Below are 26121 nucleotides of genomic sequence, written 5' to 3'. Positions count from 1 at the left end.
CATAATGATTAATAGTATAGGATAAGCAATTTATGTGTGTATCTCATCATATAATTAGCGACACTAGCTTAATTAAAAATATTGAATATGCTCATGATAATGTCATGATTGCTAATGGTGATAAGATTCCTATTAGAGGAATAGAAAAGCTTAAATTGTTTGATAAAAAGTCAAAAGCCTTTTATATGCTTGAATTTACCTCTAATTTACTTTCAGAAAAGAAATGTGCTACTGATCTAAATTGTAATGTTATATTAAGTCCTAATGATATGAAGTTTCAGGATATTGTGAGTAGCAAAATGATTGGAAACTTCAATAAACTTTGGACCTCCACAGATCTTGATTTTTCGAAAAATCATTAGTTCTATAACTAAATCATCACCATATGTGAATGCGTAATATTCTGTAAATAATTTGTACAAAATATTTTTATAATTAATTCAATATTAACTCTAATTGCATGAACATAATCATTTTAAACTTTGCTAGAATAATCCCCAAAATAAATATTTACCTAGAATCTTGCAAATTCTATTTGTTTAACAGATACATATAAGATTTTTTTTTTTTTAAATATATGCCCAAATCGATGGCTTGAGTGGCCTGTCCTTTGGACCGGCCCTGCGGTATTGAGGAGTTAGTCCTTCGCTTAGACCCTGAGTTGATCCATGATGAGTACGTCCATGACGCTGCTCAGGCGGACACACTTTGGACCAGAACTATTTGATAGCTTTGAACAATAATCAAATTTGGAGCTCGTGAATCATATCATATAAAAATATGAAATGCCAAACCCAAAAAAGATAAATTTCATCAATTTCCCGGCCCAAACCCAAAAACAACTGGGATACTTTAAACCAATATTCAAAAATCGACAACATAGATTTCAAATATTCAAAGATCTTGCTTAGAGCGGAAAAAACTTCGGGAGAGATGGAAAACGGCGAAGATGAGGGCGGCGGCGGCAGCGGCGGCCCCAACCAGCCACCGCTAAACCTGCGAAATCAAATCGTTCAAGACAAATGTATGAATATCGATAAATTGAATCAAAATGTAAGAATAATCTGTCATATATGAGGCGATCGATTGATAAAGCGATTACGAACCCTAGATTAGTCAGTTTTGGAGCATATTATACAAATAATGAGTTCGATTAGTTAATAATAAAGCGATATTAACCCTAGATTATACAGATCTGCAAAATATTTTACACACATCCTAATTAAATTGGTTAAGGGCAGACCAGCTGATATGGTTATTTTACCATGCAGAAGAGTTCCAGATCATAAACACACAACTAATACATATGGAAACTGAGGGTATTTACCGCGTAGACAATGAGTGAAATAGGGATCACAACGTCTGGCTCCTTTCAAGTCTTCAGCGCCAAAGATCAATTGCATGAGTCAGATTATGCATTAGACTGTCTGTTGGTTACCCATTTCTGGTTGATGACGTGTTAATGACAATGTTCAGGAGAGTTATCAAGCTTGCTCCAGATCCAGACGCCTATGATCCAATTAGACCTACATTTGTACATTATTTGTGCAAAATAACTGGACCCAAGAATCAAACCAAAACCAGTTCAACTAATTGGAAGGCTATACTCTAACATGAACTCAATTCCTATATTTAAAGAACTAAAACTTGATTCTGAACCAAACTGAAATTCGAATGAATACCAAAAAAATACATTTTGAAACATAAATATATATCCAAAATACAGTAGTCATATTAATATTTGAAATAATTTAGTTATCCAAAATTACAATTATTAGTTTGAATGTACAAATATAAACATTTGAATTTGATGAATGCTGGGATGACAAATGATCTCAACCAATTAGGTGAAATTATAAACTAATTCTAATCCGAAAAATATAAATGGAACAAAATATCCAAACTTTTAAAAGAATCACTCCTAAACTTGAATGAGTATCCGAATGTCTAGACGTAATTTATCTAACTAAATAGACTTTAATCCGTTATTAAGAAAAGTCTTTGCTAACCGTGTTATCAAACCGAATTTTGTCACTTTACATTAATTTGGCGGCAATGCTACTCTTTCAAAATTCTGGTGATTGTTGTGAAAAGGGACTTTGGCTTATGCAAACTTTCGAGTTCATGATCAGACCCAAATGTCTGTTTTGTTTCGTCTTACTTCAAAGGTCGCGTCTTTAGCGAAATCAGGTCGTATATCAGCCGCCCGCCAAGTGTTCGACGAAATGCCTGAACGAGACACCGTTGCGTGGAACACAATGCTAACGAGCTATTCTCGGTTAGGTCTACATCAGGAAGCTATTTCGATCTTCACCCACTTGAGACTTTCCGACGCTAAGCCTGATGGTTACTCCTTTACAGCGATCTTGAGCACTTGCGCTAGTCGACAGGTTCACTCTCTAGCTGTACGTTCTAGCTATGTTGCTTCGTTAGAGGTGAACAATTCTCTTATTGACATGTACGGTAAGTGTTCTGACACTCTTAGCGCAAAGAAAACGTTTAGAGATATGTGTAGTGATGTTAGAAACGAAGTAACTTGGTGCTCGCTTTTGTTCGCGTATATGAACACCGGAGAGTTTGAAACCGCCCTTGATGTTTTTGTCGAAATGCCGAAAAGGGTTGTGTATGCGTGGAATATAATGATCTCTGGTCATGCCCAATGTGGAAAGGTTGAGTCTTGTTTGAGGCTATTCAAGGCGATGTTGGTAGAGAGTGAGTGTGAACCTGATTGTTATACGTTTAGTTCTCTGATGAATGCTTGTGTTGAGTCATTAAATCTTGTTTATGGTAAAGAACGGGTGGGACTCTGCGGTTGAGGCGAGCAACTCTGTGTTGAGTTTATACGCGAAATTAGGATGTAAAGATGATGTTATGAGAGAGTTTGAGTCTATTGAAGTCTTGACTCAGGTATCTTGGAACTCTGTTATCGACGCGTGTATGAAAACAGGGGAAACAGAGAAGGCTCTTGAGGTTTTTAAACTAGCTCCTGAGAGAAATATTATTACTTGGACTACTATGATTGCAGGGTACGGTAAGAACGGAGATGGAGAGCAAGCTCTGAGGTTTTTCGTTGAGATGATGAGATCTGATGTGTGTTCAGATCATTTTGCGTATGGTTCCGTTCTTCACGCGTGTTCAGGATTAGCTCTTTTGGGACAGGGGAGAATGATTCACGGTTGTTTGATCCATTGTGGGCTTGTGGCTTTCAAGGCTATGCTTATGTTGGTAACGCTTTGGTTAATTTGTATGCTAAATGTGGAGATATCAACGAATCAAACCGTGCGTTTAGTGATATAGGTAACAAAGATTTGGTCTCTTGGAACACGATGATTTTCGCATTCGGTGTGCACGGGTTAGCAGAGGAAGCTCTAAAGCTCTATGAAGACATGATAGCGTCAGTGACTAAACCAGACAAAGTGACGTTCATTGGACTGCTGACAACTTGCAGCCACTCAGCGCGGTTTTTAAATCAATGGTTAATGATTATGGAATCCCATTGGAAGTAGATCATGTGACATGTATGATAGATACGTTTGGGAGAAGTGGACACCTAGCAGAAGCAAAGGAGCTGGCTACATCTTATAATGGTTCATGGGAAGCTCTTCTTGGTGCTTGTTCTACGCATTGGCAGACAGAGTTAGGGAGAGAGGTTAGCAACGTTTTGAAGATGGCTGAACCAAGCGAGGAGATGAGTTTTGTTCTGTTGTCTAACTTGTACTGCTCGTGCTCGAGTGGGAGGTGGAAGGAAGCTGAGGATGTAAGGAGAGAAATGGCTGAACGAGGCATGAAGAAAACGCCTGGATGTAGTTGGATTGAAGTAGGAAACCAAGTTTCAGCTTTTGTAGTCGGTGACTGTACTTCACACTAACGCATTGATGAGCTTTCTGAAACTTTGAGATGCCTTCAATATGACATGATAAACCCTGTAACGTTTGGACCTTGAGAAATTGTAAGCAGACACAAAAACTGTTCATACACATTCACTATTGTATCGGTAACATGAAAACGAGCTTACCTTCTTTTTATGAAGAACATGAAGTTGTGTTAACTTAAAATCTAAGAGCACCCCACCAATAGAAGATTCTAGTGTTGAGATCCTAAAATTACATATGTATGTATGTATATATTATATATGTGTATGTAATTGTGAAGTTCTAAACTTTACGGAAAATCCAATCGAAAGTATTGGAACTCAGATGTATGGTATGTATATATTATGTAATTATCCCAAAATCATGTGTTACTATTTTTTTTCTGCAAACAAGCAGTGTGATACAATCAAAACAAACAATGTCTACATCTCTCTCACCTACTAGTCAAAATGGTAGATTGAATTTGACTAAGATCACGTGGGCTCTTATAACTCGTACTGAACTTGTTCATAATGATTTTCTATTCCTGTTTCTCCACTACAATTCTTTATTTTCTATGGTTGGAAAATTTCAGTATATTCAGAAATTTGGAGCCGCTTAAATGATTTCTAAGCGTGTGAAAACAGTACTGCAGAATAATGTGTAAAGCTTCATTAATAGAATAATATTATCACTTATTTTTGTCAGCATCACTTAAGTTGCCTTTAGATGATCAGAAAGCGTGTAGAAAAAACAGTCATTGAGTATGATTTTCTTAATTTTAACCTCGACTAATAGAGTAGTACTATCACTTAGTTTGCCTTTAATATAGTCTGAAAGCGTGTAGAAAAAAAAACTGTCGTCGAGAGTAATTAGCCGAGTATATGATTGTTTAGTTTGCTTTTTATTTTGTGTGTCGGCGTCATTAAGAGCACCTCCAATAATGAACATGAAAAACGGTTCAAAGTATTTAAAAAAAAATGAAATTAAGAGAAAAAAGACAAAAGTTCTAAATTTAGAGGTTTTTAGTTACTATTAATAACCCCAAAATACATGTCATCATGTAAGAGAAAATTAGTGTTTTTATTGATTTTAAAAAGTAATTTATAATTGATTAACTATAATATTAATATTTTTTTCTTTTAAAAATATATGTTTTTTTATTGTTGGAGTTGCTCTAAGTTTGCTTCTTCTTTTTTCTATTAGTTGTCAACATAATATTAATGCGTTGCATTATTATTGAAGTGGTGAATCTGTATACGCATGCATGGATTCAAGTTGGAGTTATAGCAACTTAAATAGCATATTTTACGACCTTTATAAATGCATGTCCAAATGATTTCTCAGAATATATATATATTCTAGTGGTTATTGTAATGTCATTGCTGCATCAGTATACAAATTCAAACTAACCTGCATGCTGAACATAGACAATAAAAGAAAACTTCAAGGTAAATTTGATTCACTTGTCCTACAGTTTTATATGGTCCCCTTATTGTAATTATATAGAATATGTGGTTAATATCAATCCGATTCAATTTTTTACTGACAAGTGACAGTAACTGATTACTAAATCTGCATGCATGATCATATTATACAGTAGGTCAAGAAATTTAAACAAAAGAACATACGAATGATACATAAATTTTAGAAATAGTAATTATTTATAGAAGGAAAACGTCATTGGCATATATAGCTAGAGAGTTTAAGAAAGGACAAGAATGAAAAACCTCACTCGCAGAAGAGACGGAGTCTGTGCTGTTCATGACTCCGAGTCTGATGATGACTTTGATGTATTATATTTATTCTAAAGCAGAGAATTTTCTATCTTTAGATTATAGGGCAGAGTCTACTTTTACTCTTATTCAGTGATTTAACATAGAAAACAATTATTTAATCCTGAACATTAAATTAACAAAGAAAATACAAAAGGCCAGAATTGTTCCACGTTTAACATCTATTTCCAAGGGCTTCGGGCTGAAGAGCTGATAATTCTTTGGCAGAAAGTTACATCATCGGTTTTTGTCTATCTATTCTCTTGAATTCAAGATGGAAAATTCTCATTCAAGATCAACCGTTGCCAACACATACAAGTACGCCAGTTCCAGTTAATTTCTATACTGCAAATATTGTTTCTTCTAAGAGATACATAAGCTATAGATCTGTCATCTCATAATATACAACTTCTTAACACTAGTTGTGTAACCATATTTATGTAACTCATACATATTGATAAAACGTATTCACGTTAATAATTTTACGAAAAGGCAGATGAGAACCAATATACCAAAAAAAATGTAGCATGCATATTATGCCAAGTTTGAACTCGGATGGTGATACAATGAGTACACAAGTAAAAGCTACTAAAATTGTCTTGAGCGGACAGAAAAGAGACTAAAACGCTATTAGAAAAGCAGGAGGAGTTATCCAAGAGAAAACAAATCAAGAGTCCTTGCGGTCGTGGTTGTTGTCACGCCAGCAGACTAACATGGCGATACAACGGCGAAGAATATAAAACTTGGCCCTTTGTTTCTTCACGACATGACTGCACTTCTGTCCAAAAGTCTTGCAAGGCTCGCACGTTCTATTCTCCTCTGCTGCCATTGATTCGTTTCTTCCCTTAGTGAGTCCGATACAATATACAAACTTTTAAAGAATAAAAAAAAACTGGAAGGTTTGAAGGTTTCTGCTTATGAGCTTTGATTTTTTAGAAGAGAGACAAAGATGGAGGGTTTAGTATATAGTCCTCAAGTGGAGGGGGCAAGTATTATCAAAAGCTCAAAAGTATGTTTTTCACTAAGTAATTGTCCAAACCAACCATACGCGATGAATATTTACTTTGTTTATATAGTAAATATATTTTAACTTGTCTCAAAAATATTGGAGACATTTATAAGTTGTTGTGTGCTTTTGTTTTATTTGCTAGTTGAGAATAAACCAAAGAAACGTAAACCAAACAAAAATACAATGAGCTCATTGTCATTCCTTTTAAGGTTGCAAATGTTTACTTGAATGTTTATATATATATACATGATAAAAATATTTTTGATACTATTTACACCAAAACCAAAATATATATTTTATACTAAAATGTGAATGTTAATATAAAAGCATTTAACAAAAGAGTAAGGTAAAAGCAAATCTGAATATTTAGTTTTTACCAAGATAACCCAATAGAATATATCTTACAAACTCATGAAATAGATGTACTATACAAGGTAAAAGTAAAACATACATGATTACGAAGAAAACAAAACACTGACACTGTTGGAAAAAGAAGAGTTATACTGTTATGTTATGTCGTAAGCGAAAGAAACAAAAACATAGTGACGCACAGTTAAATTTAAATTTTATATTTATTTTTATTCTGGTCGAACTCTATTGTAAGATCAATATTTGAACTACTTAGATCATGATTAACGCAGTCTCTTAAAAAGATTTTTTAGTATAATTAGGAATTAAAAAAAAAAGCTTTTAACCTATATTCGGAATTACTCTAAACGTGAATCGAGCAGTTGATATAGATCTAGCGAGTTAGCAGAAAATCAGAGATTATTCGGAACCTAGTTTTTAATGTTTTTTTTTAATTTCAGATAATATATGTAATACTACATTTTGTTTTGAAAGGATACAATTAAATTCCAATGGTCTAGTGGTAAGAGTTGTTAGTTTAATAGCCAGTTTCCGGGCCCGATGCAACCCATGCTTTTTTTTCTTATTTTATTTAATTTTTCTTTTAGTGAGTGGTATATTTGTAATTTTACAATTTTCCCCACAATTTTTTTTTAGGATTTTGACTCTACAAGGCTTTTCTCATGGCGTCCATCAACTATTTTTCTGTAAAGTGATTTCGTGTTAGTTAGGTCATAGATACATATATTTGCCATTTAACATCTGTTTCGAACATTCAAAACTTCAAAAAAAAAAATTATACTGCAATCTCCAATTTGTTCGCCACCTATGGCGAAATCACCACAGCCAAACACTACCCAACGTTTCAATCGGATGTCTTATCCGCGTTTTCGTACATGATTTTTAACTAAAAGAAACGTATTTTAAATAAGAGGTAGAAGAAACATCTTTTATAAGATATGTGTCTTATACCTAATTAGGATCTTTCCATTGATCATGCTCTTAATCGTTGAGGCAATTGCCGCATTGGCATGCACCTGAACGTGAGTGGTCGTCCGTGTAAGCCGAACCCTACCATGTGTAAGAACTGTCGTCTTCTTTGCAATTTATTGGGTTCGTACTATATTACCTTTTACACGCTTTTCCTGAAAATTTACGTATCCAAATTACCTTTAGATTTTGGAAAAAGTATAAAAATTATACTTATTTGTCTCTATTATAAGGAAATGAAACTTTAAATTATTATTTTCAAAATGAACAAATTGCAAGCTCAATGTTATTAGTCTTTGTAACACTAACACATCAATATTTAAAATTTAAAATATTACATAACATATATAAATACGTTAACTAATTCATGCCGATCCATTAATGATTAAAAGATTCAGATTGTGGGACTATTGTTCGAGTTGTCAGTTTTTTTCATTAAAACTTCAATTTTAGTTCGTCACTTTTTAAATGCTTTCAATTTTAAGAATATCCAGTTAATTCACATACTACGAAGGTCAAACGATATTTCGGTATGAGACCATGTAATATATGCCGATATATTCGAAATGCATAAGAAAATGACCACGTTTTTTTACCAAAAAAAAAAATGACCACGTTTCATATTTGTTAAATATGTTATTCATTTTGTAGAGATTGTATGATTACAAAATATTTAGTAGTAAGTTTTTAAACAAACAAGGCCCTTTCTCAATTTTTTTTTTTTAAATAAACAATATTTGTATATAAATTGAACAAAAAAAATCTATATAAATGTTTTATATAAGATCAGAATGGCAAACTTGAAATAATTATAGTGCGGACCGCGCGGTCATAATAATAAAAACATAGAGATACAATAATATATATAAATATTAATTGTGGTGCGGAGTCATTGTATATTTATCTTCATTTGTATCAGAACAAAAGCGGTGGATGTCAATGTAGAAGTAGGACAGTAGCTAGGTATAGTCGTATAGATATGGTACCAGGAGTATCTGTTTACTTTTTGCATGAACATGTGAAAATGTCTTTTTTTTTGACAAAAGAAAGAGTTAAATCGGAATTTATTAAAGACACATACCTAACCTGGGTGAAAGGTGTAACATACAGATAGATCCTCTTCTGAGTATTCAAATGGGCCGTAAGCATGGGCTCATATCCATGTGGCCACATGTGAAGCTAATAATTTCGCATTAGAAGAAAATCGATTCCTAGTCTGGATCAACAGGACAACTTTTCTCCTATAGAAACCATTAGACCACCACAATGTGGTTAACATGTGAAAATGTTGCGTCACAAGAAAATTCAACCGTGATCTATATGTAATATAGTTTATTAATTTACTCAAGATGGCTTGAGAAATTATATATATGTATACATTATACAATATTGATTGTAAACATTATATATACGACCAGTATATTTGTAACGAACTAATATGATGAGTATATTTGAAAAAAACCATAATGTTGACTTCTATATAGTAATTTATATCAGTATCAGATCATGATCTATCTAGGTGTGTTAATAGTATTAACTTATGTATGTGTTATGTTTTTTTAACACGAGGCTATCAAAATCTATTGAACGACTCAGACTAATCTTCGATATAAAATGCAACTCACATGAATTTTTTTTTCTGAATATTCAAATGAGGCCAAAAGTAGTAAAGTGTAACCCATATCCCCATGGCCACACAAGTAGATTTAGTGCTATATTATATTGCTTCACAATTTAAGTGAATCCATAGTTCTGTCTACTGTAACCTTGACTAATATGACTTACTATAGATTTTTATAAACAAAAATCGTTTTGTCTCGTATTGTAACTACATTAGCTAATATATTAGATTCACCCAGCCTACATATTGCATGATTGGTTTCCGAGACAATTTGACCTAAATTGCTGTATTTATGTTCAAAACGTATAAATGACTTTTCTCCTTACTGATTTTGTTGTTGTTTTGTTATAATGCCTGTTACTAGTTTTGGCAAAAACCTAAGTCAAATCATTGTCGTAGATTAACAAAGAATATTATCGTGCAACACATGCATTCGTGCAACCGAAGCAATCATCAATGTCATGCTTCACCAATATAGAGCTACCCGTTTCTATTTTTGGAAAGCAATTATATATTTAAAGAAAAACCTCTCATTTTTCTCAGCCATTTTTGCATTTGCTACAAACATGGATCTCCTTCCATGGCTCTTACGGTGACTATTCTCAACTCTCTTTTTTCACACAAGTCTCTCATTTTTCGCCTTTCCAACATTGATCTCTAGTCGTTACCATTTCAAGTTTTCTTATTTTGTATTGCAAAAAGCTCGTTAGTTTTTATTTAAATCCTTCCTCTCCCAAAAAAACTTGTTTTTCTCTATCTATTGTCTTTTTATAAGACGACTGAACTTTTGTTCTCAAGACATGATAGAGAGAAACATATTACGTTTCAACAAATATTTCTATTGGTAGCTTCCAATGTATCCATTCTACTGTTTGTTCAAACAATTCAAATATTTTGGCTCGAACAGTTCTGACTTTTTTTCCAAAACTTTGATTGAAAACGATGAGACGCTTTCGGATTGATGTTGGTTGGTTCCAACACATCTTGTTCTTCTTCGTTTGTGGCTTGGGGTTTATATCGCTTGCATCATGTTTAGATGGAGATGATTACAGCAAAACAGGGAATCCAAAAGTTCTTGTTCCCGTTACAAACCTGATATATAACCGACTTCAGAGTCTAAAGAATGTCTTAAAGGCTGACATTGATCGGGATTTAGGATATTGCATCAAAAATTTGTAAGTATATATTCTCAAAAAATTGTAAGTATATTCGATATTTAAGCATATACACACATATTTACACATATATTTTACCTATAATTTATTGATATAATTCAGGAAGGACGATTGGGATGAAGCATTTGATTTTGATAAAAATCTAGACTTCTTAAGCAATTGTATCAAGAAAACCGATGGTAAAAAGGAGAACTGTTTTTTTTAAAACATTTATTACGTCAAACATTTTTTTTTTTTTTGTAACTGGACGTCAAACATTTAAACAATGAAATTTTCATATTCTTGTTTTGCAGGTGACATCACACTTAGACTATGTTCAGCTGCTGAGATAAAATTCTATTTCAGTAGTTTTGTTAGAAGGGATGAAGTAACAACGGTTCATGTAAAACCTAATGTCAACTGCAATTTGGCTAAATGGGTTTCTGGATGCGAACCGGGATGGAGTTGTAATGCAGATGATGATAAAAAGTTTGATATAAAAAATGGAAAAGTTCTTCCATCTAGAACTCGTAAATGCCAACCTTGTTGTGAGGGCTTCTTTTGTCCACAAGGTCTTGCTTGCATGATACGTAAGATATTCATATACATATACATGTTAATGTTATATCAATATTATTACTAAGACTTTAAACTAACATCTTCATTGTTGTTTACTCTTTTGATTTATGTAAATGGAGCGTGTCCACTAGGTGCATATTGCCCACTTGCCAAGCTTAATAAAGCAACAGGAGTTTGCGAGCCGTAAGTTGCTCATTCATTAGGTTAATTTACTACTTTTATTAAAAATAGTATTGCATGGTTGATTAAAGAGTTTTTCATTGCAGATATAATTACCAAATTCCTCCTGGAAAGTTAAACCACACATGTGGTTCTGCAGATAGTTGGGCTGATGCTGAGAGTAGTGGTGATATGTTTTGTTCTCCAGGTTCATATTGCCCAACGACGATTAGAAAGGTCACTTGTGGTAGTGGGTATTGATTCTTTTATCTCACAACTTATGCTTCGATTGATTTGTTCATATATGAAATATTCCTAAAATTTGTTACGTTAAAAATGTAATAACAACACGCACATAGTTTTCCTTTTATATACATAGTTAATGATCTGATCAAACATTTTCATGTGTTATTCAGACATTACTGCAGACAAGGTTCTACTTCACAAAAACGTAAGTTTCTAAAAACCAGAGAAAATTATTTTTTATTATAAACATATGAAGTTTATATAATTATTTATCTTTTCTTGGTATTTTAGCATGCTTCAAGCTCGCAACTTGTAATCCAAATACTGCAAACCAAAATATTCATGCATATGGAGCCATCTTAATCGTAAGTTAGTTGATGAGAAGAAAGTAAACTATATATATTACATTATTATTTATTTTTCCATGTTTAAATTAGAGTTTCTTTATTTATTGTTTATGTAGGCGTCACTAAGTCTTCTTATGATCATGATTTACAACTGCTCCGATCAAGTTCTTGCCACTCGAGAAAAGAGACAAGCCAAATCTAGAGAAGCAGCAGCGAGGCACGCAAAAGAAACAACACAAGCTCGAGAAAGGTGGAAAAGTGCAAGAGATGCTGCCAAAAACCCTAAGATGGGATTAACTGCACAACTATCTCAAACATTTTCTCGCATGACATCTAAGAAAGATACACCTGATAAAGCATCTGGAAAGTCCAAGGACAAGAAAAAAGGACCGAGTAACTTGACCAAGATGATGAAATCAATGGAAGACAACTCGAGTAACCATGAAGGGTTTAATGTTGGAACTGGAGGTAGTAAGCCTGGGAAGAAGCCTCAAGCTCCAAAGGGTAAACAGCTTCATACTCAGAGTCAGATCTTTAAGTACGCGTATGGTCAAATAGAGAAGGAGAAAGCTATGGAGCAAAACAACCAGAACTTGACATTCTCAGGAGTTATCTCCATGGCCCAAGACACTGAGATTAGGTCTAGGCCTGTGATAGAGGTTGCGTTTAAGGATTTAACTCTTACTTTGAAGGGTAAACATAAGCAGATATTGAGATCTGTTACCGGAAAGATCATGCCTGGCCGTGTTTCCGCAGTAATGGGTCCATCAGGAGCTGGAAAAACTACATTTCTTTCTGCCTTGGCAGGAAAGTCAACCGGATGTACTAGGGCTGGTCTAATCCTCATAAATGGTAAAAATGAATCTATAAACTCATACAAGAAGATTACTGGATTTGTACCACAAGATGATGTTGTCCATGGAAATCTTACCGTCGAGGAGAACCTTCGTTTTAGTGCAAGATGCAGGTATGTCTTAGAAGTTAGAACTAGCTTTTATACTAGAATACATGCTGCATAATGTTCTATTGATTCTGGAAGTGAATTAAATTTCAATGCACCAGTAAGAGACCGCATTAATTCATTAAATGTGACTTAAATCTTTAAGTGTTATTGTTTTCTTTGTGCTTGATTAGCGTTGTTCACATATGTTTCTTTTACATGCAGGCTGAGTGCTTATATGCCAAAAGCAGAAAAGGTGTTGATCATTGAAAGAGTGATTGAAAGCTTAGGACTACAACATGTAAGAGACTCATTGGTTGGCACGGTAGAAAAAAGAGGAATCTCCGGAGGACAAAGGAAACGAGTGAACGTTGGTGTTGAAATGGTCATGGAACCTTCTCTACTGATATTAGATGAACCTACCACAGGTTTAGATAGTGCATCTTCTCAGTTGCTACTTAGAGCACTTCGACGTGAAGCAGTTGAAGGGGTCAACATTTGCATGGTCGTGCATCAACCCAGGTACGATATATATGTCCATAATGTATTAGTATTTTCGTTTTAACGTTATAATCACAATGTAAATAACGAGTTCTTTTTTTTTGTTTTATCAGTTATACGATGTACAAAATGTTCGATGACATGATATTACTAGCAAAAGGTGGTCTTACCGCGTACCATGGATCTGTCAAAAAAATCGAAGAGTATTTTGCTGGAATAGGTATCACGGTTCCTGATCGTGTTAATCCTCCTGATCATTATATAGATATTCTTGAAGGCATCGTGAAACCAAATAGTGATATCACTATAGAACAACTTCCTGTGAGATGGATGCTTCACAATGGTTATCCAGTACCACATGATATGTTAAAGTTATGTGATGGACTCCCATCATCATCTGGATCAGCTCAAAATGATTCCACTGACAATTCTTTCAGTAATGATCTATGGCAAGATGTTAAAACCAATGTGGAGATACAAAAAGATCAGCTACAAGACAATTACTCCAATTCTCAAGACAATTCTAATCGAGTAACTCCTACTGTAGGTCGACAGTATAGATATTTTATGGGAAGGTATGGTTTTTATAGACTTCGATAGAATGAAAAAAACTAGTAGTGTTCATCATGTGTACATTAAAGTTTTGTTTATATGTTTCAGGATTGGGAAACAAAGACTTAGAGAAGCAAGACTACAAGCCCTAGATTTGCTAATATTACTAGTTGCAGGAGCTTGTTTAGGAACTCTTGCGAAGGTGAATGATGAGACGATTAATTCACTTGGCTACACATACACGATTATAGCAGTCTGTAAGTTGTAAAAGTACACAAATATTGATTTGTATTCATCAGAACTTGCAATAGTTTTGGAAAATTAACCAAGCTTTATTTTTCTTGTAGCTCTTTTGTGTAAGATTTCAGCGCTGAGATCATTCTCTGTAGATAAAATACAATATTGGAGAGAAAGTGCCGCTGGAATCAGCAGCTTGGCACATTTTATGGCCAAAGACACAATGGATCATCTGAACACAATTATCAAACCTTTAGTGTACTTGTCCATGTTCTACTTCTTCAACAATCCGAGATCTAGTTTCGAGGACAATTATATTGTGCTAGTGTGTTTGGTCTACTGCGTAACGGGCATGGCTTATGTATTTGCCATATTATACAGTGCTAGTGCTGCCCAATTGGTTTGTCCTCACTTTCTAATAACTTATTGAAGTTTCACAACCAAATATTTTACTAACCATATCATATTTGTCTTGCAGATGTCGGTGTTAGTACCTGTTGTATTGACTCTCATCGCGAATCAAGATAGAGATAGCATTGTTCTTAAGTATCTTGGAAGCTTCTGTTACCCTAAATGGACTCTTGAAGCTTTTGTCCTTTCCAATGCTCAAAGGTATAGTTTTAGATTTGTCTTCATCACATAGTATCATTCAAAATTCATAAGAAGATATTAACCTAACATTTTTACCAAAAAAAAAAAAAATCACAAGATTTTGATTTTGGGTTATTTGGTTGGTTTAGGTACTCTGGAGTGTGGGTGGTGACTAGATGCAGCTCGTTGTCTCAATACGGATATGATCTTAGTGATTGGCTCTTATGTCTCATTGTCCTCGTTCTCATGGGTGTTATATGCCGATTCATAGCTTATTTCTGCATGGTTACCTTCAAGAAACTGTAACCTATAATATTCCCTGTTGTTGAAGCCCCCTGTGATTAAAAAGCGTACATATTGTATAAAATCATGTAACAAAGTTCTATTTTTGATAAATTATATGAAATTAAATCAGATAATATAAGTAGTTTATTGAATTTAAAAAAATAGATTTCCAATTATATTCTGTTACAAGTTACAACAGACTTCCAATTTGTAAAGGGATTTCAGCAAATAAATCAGTCAGCACAAAAAAAGGAAAAAAATGGTTAACCTGTAATACATCTCTATCGTCAGCGTATAAATTTTTGAACCCATATACATCTCTATAGAATCAACCTGTAATACATCTCTATCGTCAGCGTATAAATTTTTGAACCCATATAAATCGTCCAAGCCCACTCCGAAGTCTCTTATGACAAGAGGAAAACGGCAAGGAGTGTTATTTTGTAAATTAAAGCGGTACCGTATCAGTTTAGTTTGCGATCCCTGAACTGAAACGGCAAGAGTGTTGGTGGTAAAAGGATAAGGGGGTCAAATTAACGGCGTTCAAAGGAATCCGTATACGTTGATGAAGACTAGCTTCCCATAACTAATAAGTGTTTTTTTGGTAAAGTTTAGATTTTTGTTTGTGATAGATCGCAATGTATGTATGGTCTTGTTGAAGCTGTATGATTCTGTTTGTTGATCATCAGATGGTGTTGTTCATGGTTCTTCAAGAAGCCAAAGTACTTCAAGAAGAAGAGGAGTTGATATTGATAGTCCTTCATAGTAAAGTCAAGATCTACACCAAATAGCTTTGAATGTTTAAGCTATCTTTAGATATCAAACATATCTGCTTGGATAGTCCTTCATTTCCTTATGTGCTCTTTATCCTCCAATGAGAATAATCCATCAAACAGTAGCAACACAGCCACAATAGGCTTGTTTTTGTCTGAACATAAAATGATTTCTTGCAGTGTCAATGTCTACTTTTAGTCTACTGGTACCTTTGGCCTATGTGTAAAGCATTTGGCAAATATTAGGTTCAAGTCCTTGTGCAACAAGAGTAAGTGAATAACAATAGTTTTTTTTTTGTGTGTTGGTTTTGTTGCCCCCAGACAAAAAGAATATAACGAATTTACTATTTCTTGACAGAAGAATCTCATTAATTGAATGAAGCATCATCCTTAATTTAAAGTCTTATTTGTATACAGTAGTTTTAGATACCTAAATACAGACAGAACATTTTCTTAATGATACTGGGTCCGTATTTAAACAAAAGACCCCCCAAGGCTGGAACCATCAGATTCAAAAGTCCAAGTTTAGATATCTTGTTTTTTTAGAATGACCCTTTAATAATGCAAATTTTAGTTTATTTAGATTAATTTACGTACTAATTAATGTTCTTGAATTGATTGTATAAGTGATGATGCAATAGCAAAACCTTATAGGAGATAGTAGATAAGTAAAACTAACTTATTAAACATTGCTTGATTACTGTGAATTGAATCATGAGTTACATACCATTCATGAATCAAAGGCTCTTTTTATGTAACACTGTATCTGTATATAACAGCAAACACTCTCACTACCTTCTTCCGGTCAATTCGATGGGGCAGGATGTTCTGCTTGCTTGAATCCAGTCACCATCCAATATAATAACAATGTCTGTATTTTGCAAGTTTAAACCAAAGACCACCGGCAATGCACGTGTGCTCAGAACAACAATGAAGAGTTGTGTGACTTTTGATGAAAAACAATTTTTTTGGTTTTTCGATATTTTTTTTTTGTTGCTGATTTTTTGGTTTTATTACCGGTCTAAATGCCTCTTGAATATATAATCAATCCAATCAGAATACACATCCGGTTCATGGTTAAACCTGGTCTGAGAAGTGAGAACCCAGCAATACATTGGTTAATTAATCTAAACTTTTGCCTGTTTCTATTTTGAATGGTAATAAAGCTAGTGAATAAAAAAATTTGCATACCACTTTTGGCCATGCAAATAGAAACCAAAACGTTATAATAACTATAATTTTTAAGATTTAAGTACATTGTAAAATGAAGTCCAGACGTTTTTAAATATACATATATACACTAAAATTTGCTAAACTAATAATTTTATACTATAAAATCTAATTGAACTCTAAGGCATTTCTACATGTAACATGTTCTATGGCCAGATATTTTCTCTCTTACAAGAAAGTGAGAAGAGAGACAAGTATAGATAAACAGCATAAGTGCACATGCACGCAATAAATTAAAGGCAGAAGAATCCAGCTTAGTTTTAGAATAGCAGTCGTTGTTACTCAATTTGACAGACTCAAACCAACTTCACAAAACACACACACAACACAAACATTACAGATGGATAGATTTGAGAAAGACATTTTGGAAGAGAAATGGTGTAACAATGAGGTTCTCTCACTCAGTTAGAAGGAAACATATTTGGGATGAGTTCTTAAGGGGGATGAACCTTAATCAATGATACTCTCTTTCTCTCGTATTATGGACCACTCCAACATTGACATCTCCATCTATGTAACCTCCCAAGAGACAATAAGGTTTTCATCATGCCCATCTCTATCTTGTGAACTACATTTCTCCCCGTCTACTTGTACCGTCCTATCTAACCCCTTTTCATCTGTAAAAAATAAAAAAATTTCACCTTTTCAAGTAAGTTTTTACCAAATATGATCAAAGCATTATACAGCAAATGCTGATCATACTTAGCCAACATCATTGCAGGATTCTATGTTAGTCCATGTTTAGAGAATTTAAGAAGTCACTTGAGCTGCTTAGATCCAACACAGCTGTAGGAAAAGTCAAGAAGACAAACATTTCTGCAGATCAAAACTGAATTAATATTTTAGAATATCCAATGCATGAATCATATATAAACCAGGGTCACACTCTCTCCAAGAATATGTAAACCCATACTGGACATTGTCCTTCAGATCTTATCTCTCCATCTCTACTCTTACTGTCTTGTGGGGTCTTAATCCCCCAACTCCCCAAGAACTCTGACAACAATCTGAACTAAGCAAGAAAATAGAGCAATACTTTAATGCACATCTAACCATAGAGTGTGTGTTCGTACAGTTTCGTATGAAGTTGCTACTTTATAAGCAAAAAAAAACAGAACCGCACGATTCAAGTATTGTATTACTTAAAAGTTGCCCCATCTCACCCCTCTGGCTAACTGTCATGTCCAAACATTTATTATGGAGCTTTGATATTTCTACTTCGGCTATATATATATAAACCAGTTCACCTAGCTAGTACTCTCATCACAACACTCTACTCTATAACTTGTGTATTAATCTTCTCCTCCTACTAAGATGAAGAGCAAATTCATCAAGTCTTGTGAAAAGAAACTCAAAGTAATGACAAGCAAAGTCACAACACCTTGTACGTTTTGCGAGACATGCTGCCAAAGATTTTGCTTGGCGTTCAAGAAGGAAGCTCAGACGATACCAAAAGATGTCCCTAAGGGACACTTGGTTGTCTATGTGGGTGAGGAATCAAGGAGGTTTGTTATAAAGATCACCTTGCTTACACACCCACTCTTCAAGGCATTGCTGGATCAAGCACAAGATGCTTACGGTTTCAGTAGTGCTGACTCCAGACTATGGATTCCTTGCGATGTGAGTACCTTCCTCAATGTTGTCCGTTGCGCCGGTGCTCCACAGGACCAGAGCAACTGCATGTGTATCTAGGAAGGTTCTTGTACAGAGGACTCAGAACATTCATTGGATAATGCTAAGCTATCACAGTAATGTAAAACTTTTTGTATTGAATGTGTCAGTAAATTTCGGTGTGAAAATTGTTATTAGCTAAATGGTAAGCAGTAAATACGATTAAAGTTATCTATTAGGCTTCTTTACCTCCAAAGATATACATGAAGCCAGAAAAATAGAGCTAGTTACTTAACAGAAGACACTAAAACATGAAAAAATGACTAAAAGAAACACACAAGAGCTACACTATTTGCAACCAATTCCCAATTGCGTCTATCCAAAGAATGCATAAACATAAATAAAGATCAAAATGGTTGGGACAAATAGGTCACAAGATAGGTACAATTGACATCAACAACTGCAGCAAGATATATACAAAAGAGACACACTCTTGCAAATGAGTATACACAGTAGTCGTATAATGCTTCCTCTCTTTCACAGCTCACAGCGTTACATACATCAAATTGTTGGCAATCACATGAATCAACTGCAACTCTCAAAACCAAAGGAGGCACAGAGATGTAGCCATTGGCATTGACTCCTTCGAAAAACTGAAAGCTTATTCTACAGAGAACCAATCCATTATCATCTTATCCCATCAACCATATTCTCCATCTCTCTCCTCCCAAACCTCCTACCTTCCGCATTTGCATCTTTACACCTAACCGCTAAGTAAAACACTAACCAAACCGCCATGAAGTAAACCTCCAACGCGGACTGAACCACAGAAGCAAACCCTTTCCCCACAACACGAACCAACGCCCATCTGAAGAAAGACCCACACAGAATCGCTTCAAGACACTTGATCTGCACAGCCTGATGCAACAAAAGAGACATCAAGTAAACCCCTTCCTTCACAATCTCCCTCCCCCTCATCCTCGGATCCACAACGGCGACAAAAGCATCAAGCGCCAACACCAAACCAACAAGCGTATCAGTTAAAAACCAAGCGAACAAGAACCCAGAGACCTCCTTCTCAAACCCTCGGATCCACGGCGGCATAACCGTGAAAGGCATCAGCTTTAGCCTCACGAAGAGACGAAAAAACGAGGACTGATCCTCCACCTCGCCAAAGTACCACAAACCAAGAAGCTGCGTCAACGCGTCTCTCACCGCCCACCTCATCAAAACGAAGCCAGTGACTCTCTTAAACCCTAATCTCGAACCACTCCACACAGAGTCGACGAAAGAAGGAAACCTACCGAGCAAATCGTTGACTACAGTAACAAACGTAATCGCTAACACCAAAGAGTACACTGTGGTGAACCCTAGAATCACCCACCCGTAGGCGGCGGATAAGAAGCTGACTAAATAAAACAGAGCCGCCGCGTCGCCGCCGCCGAGGTCTAGCCCTTTGAGGAAGAGCTTCAGATCCACGAAGCTATCATCAAAGTCTTGGTCTTTCTTATCGCTCTCGGGTTTTTGATCGTGCCCAGATTCGTCTTCTTCTTGATCTTTGAGGGAGAGGCCGGAGCGGATGATCTGAGGTAAGGAGAGGCCGTTGTCTCCGATGGGGCGGTGGAAGCCGGGAATGCGATCGAATCCGGAGAGGATAAGGGTCGTGGCGTTGAGGGGAGAGCGAAAGGGGGAGCCTTGGAGGGATCGGCGGGAGGGATCGTGCTCGTCGGTGGAGAAGAAGTCGTCGTCTAAGGTGCCGAGGCGCGTGAGCTGGAGGAAGGGAGCGCGTGGATGAGGGTGATGATGAGGGCGCGTGGGGGAGTTGGGGAGGCGGGAGAGGAGGGAGCGGAGGGAAGGGTCGGTGTCGACGAAGGAGGTGAGGAGGAGGGAGAAGTGGTCGAGGAGGGAGTGGAAGGAGAAGAGGAGGAACGTTAGGAAGATGAAAGTGAGGGGGTGCGAGGAGAAGGATGCGGTGGTTTGGCGGAGGAGCTGGGAGGTTGTGCGGAGGCGGTTCAGCCGCGCGTGGTGGTGGTGGTGATCGGACATGTCGGTGTTGTTTTACTATTCGCTCCCGCGACTTTGGGTAGATCGAAACAGAGAGAGAGAGGAGAGGAGAGATTTTGTGTAACGCATCCTAATCTCTATTGTTGGTAACGACTCTGATGGGCTATATATGGGCTTTAGATTGGGCCTTATCTAATCTCATATATAGTTGTGGAAGTATCTATAAGAAGTATCTATTCAGTGGCCTCTCATGGGTGTTGATGAGTGTATATTTCAGCATTTCAACATTCATGCATTTAGGATGGATTATCAAGATATGATTAAGATGAATTACTAGCATACTTTTTCAGCATAGCTTAAAGAGTGTATGCGATTATGAAAGTGTGCTTTTATCCTTCTTTATCTCATGCATCTCTCGGAATGTTATCTTTTTCTAGATGATTCTTTGGCTAAGATTACTAGATTCGGTCATAAGACATTGTTTATATTGATTGTTTTACTGTGCGGTGTACTTCTCAACTACATTTCAACTACATTTTATGTTTGAATTTTATGCAAAAGAAGAAAAAAATTGTTTAGAAGTTCAAAAAAAAAGTTGTATAATACAAGTTTCGTTGACTTTTTTTATCAAATGAGTATTGTAAGAGCAATTTTAACGGTAAAATATACAAGATGAGGTTCTTGTCAGATTTAAAATTATATGTTAATACTCCTTATTCTTTTGATTAAAGTTTATTATCTTTTTAATAATTTAACTAGTTAGAATTTAGAACATTACATGTGGCATGCAAGAGGTCCGGTAAACATCTCATTTTAGATACAAAGTCTATCTACTCCTATTTTTGTTAATTTTTTATTTTTATAAAATTTGAAAACTCCACTTACATACTGATGTTAGACATGCTCTAACAAACCAAAAACGTACAAAATTAAAAGAAAAACAAGGCAACAATGTAAACATCAACCAAGAAGTTGAATGTCAAATCACTCCTAATTTATGTCCACCTAATTTTTTGGTACTTTGGAGGACCCATCTTCATAATGTGATTGTCTTCAAAATATCAGGTTTGGTGTTCCACATAAACTTGTACCAGAACACAAGTGAAATGGGAGGGCTCTACACAGCTTACAAGAACGTCCACTTAGTGGGATCATCACTATCTTTGATGTGGTTGTAGAGAGTTGCAAGACCCTTCTTTCGTGGATAGTCTACCAGCCACCAAAGTTCCAGCCACAATCTTTGTGTGGCTCTCAAAGAAGCTTCAAGCCTAATTGACCCAAAATTAGGAAACACAAAAACCAATAAGAAAAAAATAAAAAATAAAACTAATGAAATGTCCAGATGTCTCGTTTTTCTCATAGATGTTCTCCTCATTTTGGTAATTAGAAAAACACCATGTTAGTTGAATTTATGTTTTATTATCTTTTACATTATTGCTACATGTCTCCCTCCCACACGAAAATAGTAACACGTCAAACAATAATAAACCTACTTAAGAATACACTCCTATTAAGGGGGTAATACAGAGTAAATGCAAGTTGGATCAAAGGGACAGACCTAACATGCACAAACATAATCTACTCTTGTTACTATAATTCAATACAGTATGGATTAAGGTAACTCAGTATGATAGATTATAATATAGAGTTGAAAAGCATTGTTCTAGTTCTTTTATTGCCACACTATCAACTATCTGGTACGAAAGGAATGGAAGGCGGCATGGAGAGAAGGCTAATTCCCCTGCAGCTCTGATTAAACAGATCGACAAGCTGGTCAGGAACCGTATCTCAAGTTTAAGAATGATGGAAGATCGAAAGTATACAAAAGCCATGGAGATATAGTTCTCCTTTTGATGATCTATTTTTCTTTTTGGATTCTAAGTTTAAGTCTTATTTTTTTAAAACACTCAGGTAAAGTCACAGTCACTGTACAAATGTTTTTTTGAATAAATTTAATATTATTTCAAAAAATATTATAACAATTGTCTGCCTATGTTATATAGTCCATATACCGAAGAAGATTATATCATTCCACATTTTGTAACAAGAAAACTGTTCATTTGAGAACTTACAATGAGTTTTATAAAACAACTTTGGAATTAGACAAATAAATAGGACTTCACAGAGTATCACTTAGTACAAATTATTCAGATATTTAAAGGAAAAAAAAAAGAACTTTTGTAGTAAAAAAACAGAGGACTTCCTCTTAGCAGATTGGAATGGGAGCTCCGTTCCACTCACTGAGACACTCCATCAACGGATCAATGATCTTCCCTTCACATATCGCCGTGAAAACCTTATCAAACTCTTCTCCCGGCGACGTCACCTTCTCTCCGGTCAAAAGCTCTGTTCCAAGCTCCTCCCTCACGAACCTATACAAAGGATACGACCTACACTCCTTGATCCGGTTCGGTATAGCAGATGTCCCGTTATCGTACGCCACTCTAGCTGCCTCCACTTCATCAGGAAGCACCGCCTTGAGCTCCTCCTCGAAAGCACCAATCTTGTGGAAGATCGAAGTCATAGCGTTCTTCTCGCTCTCACCGTTGACCAAAGCATGGTCAACGATAACTTGCCTTAGCTTCTGGATCAACGGGTACGTGGCGCTGCATGGATCGTCCGCGTACGTGTAGACTTGTTCACGGTCAACGACTTTGAGTAAATCTTTCTCGCAGAAGCGAGATGGGTGAAGCTCACCGTTGACTCCAGTGGTTAGAACTTTCTTAGCCACTTGAGAGACCGTGTTCTTCACGGTTTGTTTTAGATTCTCCTCCAAGTGTCTTAGATCTACAGCTTGGCAGATTGCGACAAGGAACGTCGTCGACATGAGTTTGAGAATGTCAACAGCTTCTGCCGTCTTGCGAGACGAGATTAGTCCTAAAGAGTTCACGTCTTGGTTGTGTTGCTCCGCGGATTGAACATGGGTTGTAACTGGATTGGCTAAGTACTGAAGCTCTGAGCAGTAGGAAGCCATAGCGATCTCCGCTCCTTTGAAACCGTAGTCCAAACTAGGGTTCCTCGAAGCGGTTAGGTTAGAAGGAAGACCGTTGTTGTAGAAGTCGTTGACGAGCTCGGAGAACTGAGCGAACATGAGCTTCCCTATCGATGCTATAGCGAGACGCGTGTTGTCCATGGAGACACCGATGGGTGTTCCCTGGAAGTTACCTCCGTGAATCGCCTTGTTTCTTGAAACGTCGATCAAAGGGTTGTCGTTGACGGAGTTAATCTCACGCTCGATGGACTTGGTGGCGTAACGGATCACTTCTATCTGAGGACCTAGCCATTGAGGTGACGTGCGGAGCGCGTAACGGTCTTGTTTAGGTTTTTGTAACGGATCCATCTCGTGTAGCTTCTGAGCTAGCTTCATGTACGAGCTCCCGTCGAGGATGTGTTCCATTATCGCCGCGGCTTCGATCTGGCCGGGATGATGCTTCAGCCTGTGGGTTAAGTGGTCGGTGAACTCCGGCTTGCCGCTCATCACCTCGGCGAAGACAGCTGAGAGAACCTCGGCCAGGACCGAGAGGACGTTCGTCTCGAAGAGCACCATCGAGGCCATGCCGGAGCCAACGGCAGTGCCGTTGACTAGGGCGAGACCTTCCTTGGGCTGCAAGTCAAAGAATCCGGAGGGGATTCCAGCCTTCTTGAAGGCTTCCTCTGCGTTCAAGGCTTCGCCGTTGGGACCGGTGGCTTTGGAGTTGGGACGGCCGGTGAGGAGGCCGGCGATGTAGGAGAGGGGGACGAGGTCTCCGGAGGCGGTGATGGTGCCGCGGAGAGGGAGGGAAGGAGTGATGTTGGTGTTGAGGAAGCTGGTTATGGCCTCGAGGATCTCGAAGCGGATGCCGGAGTATCCTTGGAGGAGAGTGTTGATGCGTACGAGCATGGCGGCTCTCGTGGCGGAGTGTGGTAGTGTGTGGCATGTTTCTTTCGTGCTGCCGAATATTCCGGCGTTCAGGAATCTGAAAACCAACAAAAACATTTGAGTTGCGTGTGGGTTAAGTTACCTGATTTAATTCATCAAGTTTAATTAAAAATAATAATAATTACCCCAAAAGAAACAATAAAGACTAAAAGAAGTTGTTTCCGGTGATTTTAATAATTTGAAATTTATTATTAAAGGTTGTTATTTTATTTAACTATACATATATATTCTTATTAAATAATATTTTGAAATCTAGTTAATTGGAGTATGTATATATTAAATTTAATGAAATCTTTTCATAAATTCATTATTGAAATTTATGTTAATTTACTAAAAGTATACATATATATTCTCATTAAATAATATTTTAAAATCTATTTAATTGGAGTATATTAATGTAAAGAAATCTTTTCATCGTTACCCAAAGCTTCTGATAATTTAATTAAGTATTTATATATATATATATATGTTAAATAATATTTTAAATCAAGTTAATTGCAATATATACAAAATAATCTTAAGAATCTTTCATATATATAAAGAAGATATATCATACCAAATCCAACAATTAATCGCCACGTATCTACCTAAGATACTTACCCTTATATTATTCTAAATTTCCAATTACAGAAACATGCAAAAATATTACAATCCATTAATTACCTTATAAGCTCCTTCTGAAGTGCGACGCCATTTTTGGTTCTACGATGAGAAGTAGCACCAAAACCAGTAGTAACACCATAACTATCAGTGCCTTTGCCCATACTCTCCATCACCCAATCACTGCTCGCCTTCACACCGGCTCTTGCCGTCTCCGACAGCTCCACCTTCACACCATTTCCAACGGTCGAGATCGCTGCTACTTGTCCGATCGTCAGAGTCTCTCCTCCGAGATTCACCACAGGCTTCCTAAACTCCATAACCATTCTCTTCACTTCATCCAAATGGCTCCCTTTCATTTGCTCCGCCGCAGCCCCCCAGTTGAGAGGATCCGCCGCAGCCACCGTGACATTCTTGATCTCTGCGCCGCATAACATAGCGTCGACTTTGTGTGATGATCCGTTAATCTCCATTTGAATATTGAGTTAATTAAATGTAGGAGATTATGGAGGGATCTCTAAGGTGAGAACTGAGAGATGTCGTAATATATATTTTTGTTTGTTTTAGGAGTTTGGTCCTGAGGGAAAAGAGATGAATGAAGGGTGGTTTAAATAGGTGGTAATGTTTGATGGTAGGTAAGCCAAAGAGAGCTAATTATTTTTTATTTATTTTTTTCTGTAGTGACAACATTTCATACATAGAAACAAAAATGGAAATTAGTGAGAAAGGAGTTAGTTGAGAATTAATTATGACCGTTAGATGGAGTGTGGGAGACTTTGGGTGGTGGAGATTATAGTTT

At 36.3% G+C, this 26121-nt stretch overlaps 5 protein-coding genes and 1 pseudogene across 5 annotated transcripts; 3 read left to right on the top strand and 3 right to left on the bottom strand.

The window, feature by feature from the left end:
* Positions 1-1240: 1240 nt before the first annotated feature.
* Positions 1241-7094, top strand: LOC117134212 (annotated as a pseudogene).
* LOC103867235 lies at positions 4241-9932 on the bottom strand. Its single transcript, XM_033292265.1, has one exon. It carries the CDS (start codon positions 6453-6455, stop codon positions 6294-6296), a length of 162 nt encoding a protein of 53 aa, XP_033148156.1. The 5' UTR covers positions 6456-9932; the 3' UTR covers positions 4241-6293.
* Positions 9933-10222: 290 nt separating this feature from the next.
* On the top strand, positions 10223-16260 carry LOC103867233 (putative white-brown complex homolog protein 30). Its single transcript, XM_009145288.3, has 14 exons — positions 10223-10769; positions 10872-10948; positions 11063-11338; positions 11447-11510; positions 11594-11740; positions 11903-11937; positions 12024-12097; positions 12196-13046; positions 13245-13541; positions 13634-14095; positions 14181-14329; positions 14420-14709; positions 14788-14921; positions 15050-16260. Exons 1-14 carry the CDS (start codon positions 10537-10539, stop codon positions 15204-15206), a joined length of 3246 nt encoding a protein of 1081 aa, XP_009143536.1. The 5' UTR covers positions 10223-10536; the 3' UTR covers positions 15207-16260.
* A 2013-nt stretch (positions 16261-18273) lies between these two features.
* Positions 18274-19030, top strand: LOC103867231 (indole-3-acetic acid-induced protein ARG7). The gene has a single exon (XM_009145287.3). It carries the CDS (start codon positions 18503-18505, stop codon positions 18878-18880), a length of 378 nt encoding a protein of 125 aa, XP_009143535.1. The 5' UTR covers positions 18274-18502; the 3' UTR covers positions 18881-19030.
* Positions 19031-19184: 154 nt separating this feature from the next.
* LOC103867230 lies at positions 19185-21036 on the bottom strand. The gene has a single exon (XM_009145286.3). The coding sequence runs from the start codon at positions 20843-20845 to the stop codon at positions 19487-19489; it is 1359 nt and encodes a 452-aa protein (XP_009143534.1). The 5' UTR covers positions 20846-21036; the 3' UTR covers positions 19185-19486.
* A 1776-nt stretch (positions 21037-22812) lies between these two features.
* Positions 22813-25919, bottom strand: LOC103867229 (phenylalanine ammonia-lyase 1). The gene is made up of 2 exons (XM_009145285.3): positions 25386-25919; positions 22813-24759 (listed from the first exon to the last, which is right to left on the bottom strand). Exons 1-2 carry the CDS (start codon positions 25793-25795, stop codon positions 23010-23012), a joined length of 2160 nt encoding a protein of 719 aa, XP_009143533.1. The 5' UTR covers positions 25796-25919; the 3' UTR covers positions 22813-23009.
* Positions 25920-26121: the final 202 nt, after the last annotated feature.

Source organism: Brassica rapa, chromosome A05 (assembly GCF_000309985.2).
Source record: "Brassica rapa cultivar Chiifu-401-42 chromosome A05, CAAS_Brap_v3.01, whole genome shotgun sequence".
In the NCBI taxonomy this organism is placed as follows: Eukaryota; Viridiplantae; Streptophyta; class Magnoliopsida; order Brassicales; family Brassicaceae; genus Brassica; species Brassica rapa.
The sequence above is the reverse complement of the archived record's forward strand: the minus strand, read 5'-3'. Positions and strand labels throughout refer to the sequence as shown.

Excerpts from the sequence above, each read along its gene's own strand:
- LOC103867235 (XM_033292265.1), bottom strand. The coding sequence starts at position 6,455 with ATGGCAGCAGAGGAGAATAGAACGTGCGAGCCTTGCAAGACTTTTGGA.
- LOC103867233 (XM_009145288.3), top strand. The coding sequence starts at position 10,537 with ATGAGACGCTTTCGGATTGATGTTGGTTGGTTCCAACACATCTTGTTC. Across the intron at positions 11,339-11,446 it reads AGGTCTTGCTTGCATGATAC|CGTGTCCACTAGGTGCATAT; the intron begins GTAAGATATTCA and ends ATGTAAATGGAG. Across the intron at positions 11,511-11,593 it reads GCAACAGGAGTTTGCGAGCC|ATATAATTACCAAATTCCTC; the intron begins GTAAGTTGCTCA and ends TTTTCATTGCAG.
- LOC103867231 (XM_009145287.3), top strand. The coding sequence starts at position 18,503 with ATGAAGAGCAAATTCATCAAGTCTTGTGAAAAGAAACTCAAAGTAATG.
- LOC103867230 (XM_009145286.3), bottom strand. The coding sequence starts at position 20,845 with ATGTCCGATCACCACCACCACCACGCGCGGCTGAACCGCCTCCGCACA.
- LOC103867229 (XM_009145285.3), bottom strand. The coding sequence starts at position 25,795 with ATGGAGATTAACGGATCATCACACAAAGTCGACGCTATGTTATGCGGC. Across the intron at positions 24,760-25,385 it reads CTTCAGAAGGAGCTTATAAG|ATTCCTGAACGCCGGAATAT; the intron begins GTAATTAATGGA and ends GTTGGTTTTCAG.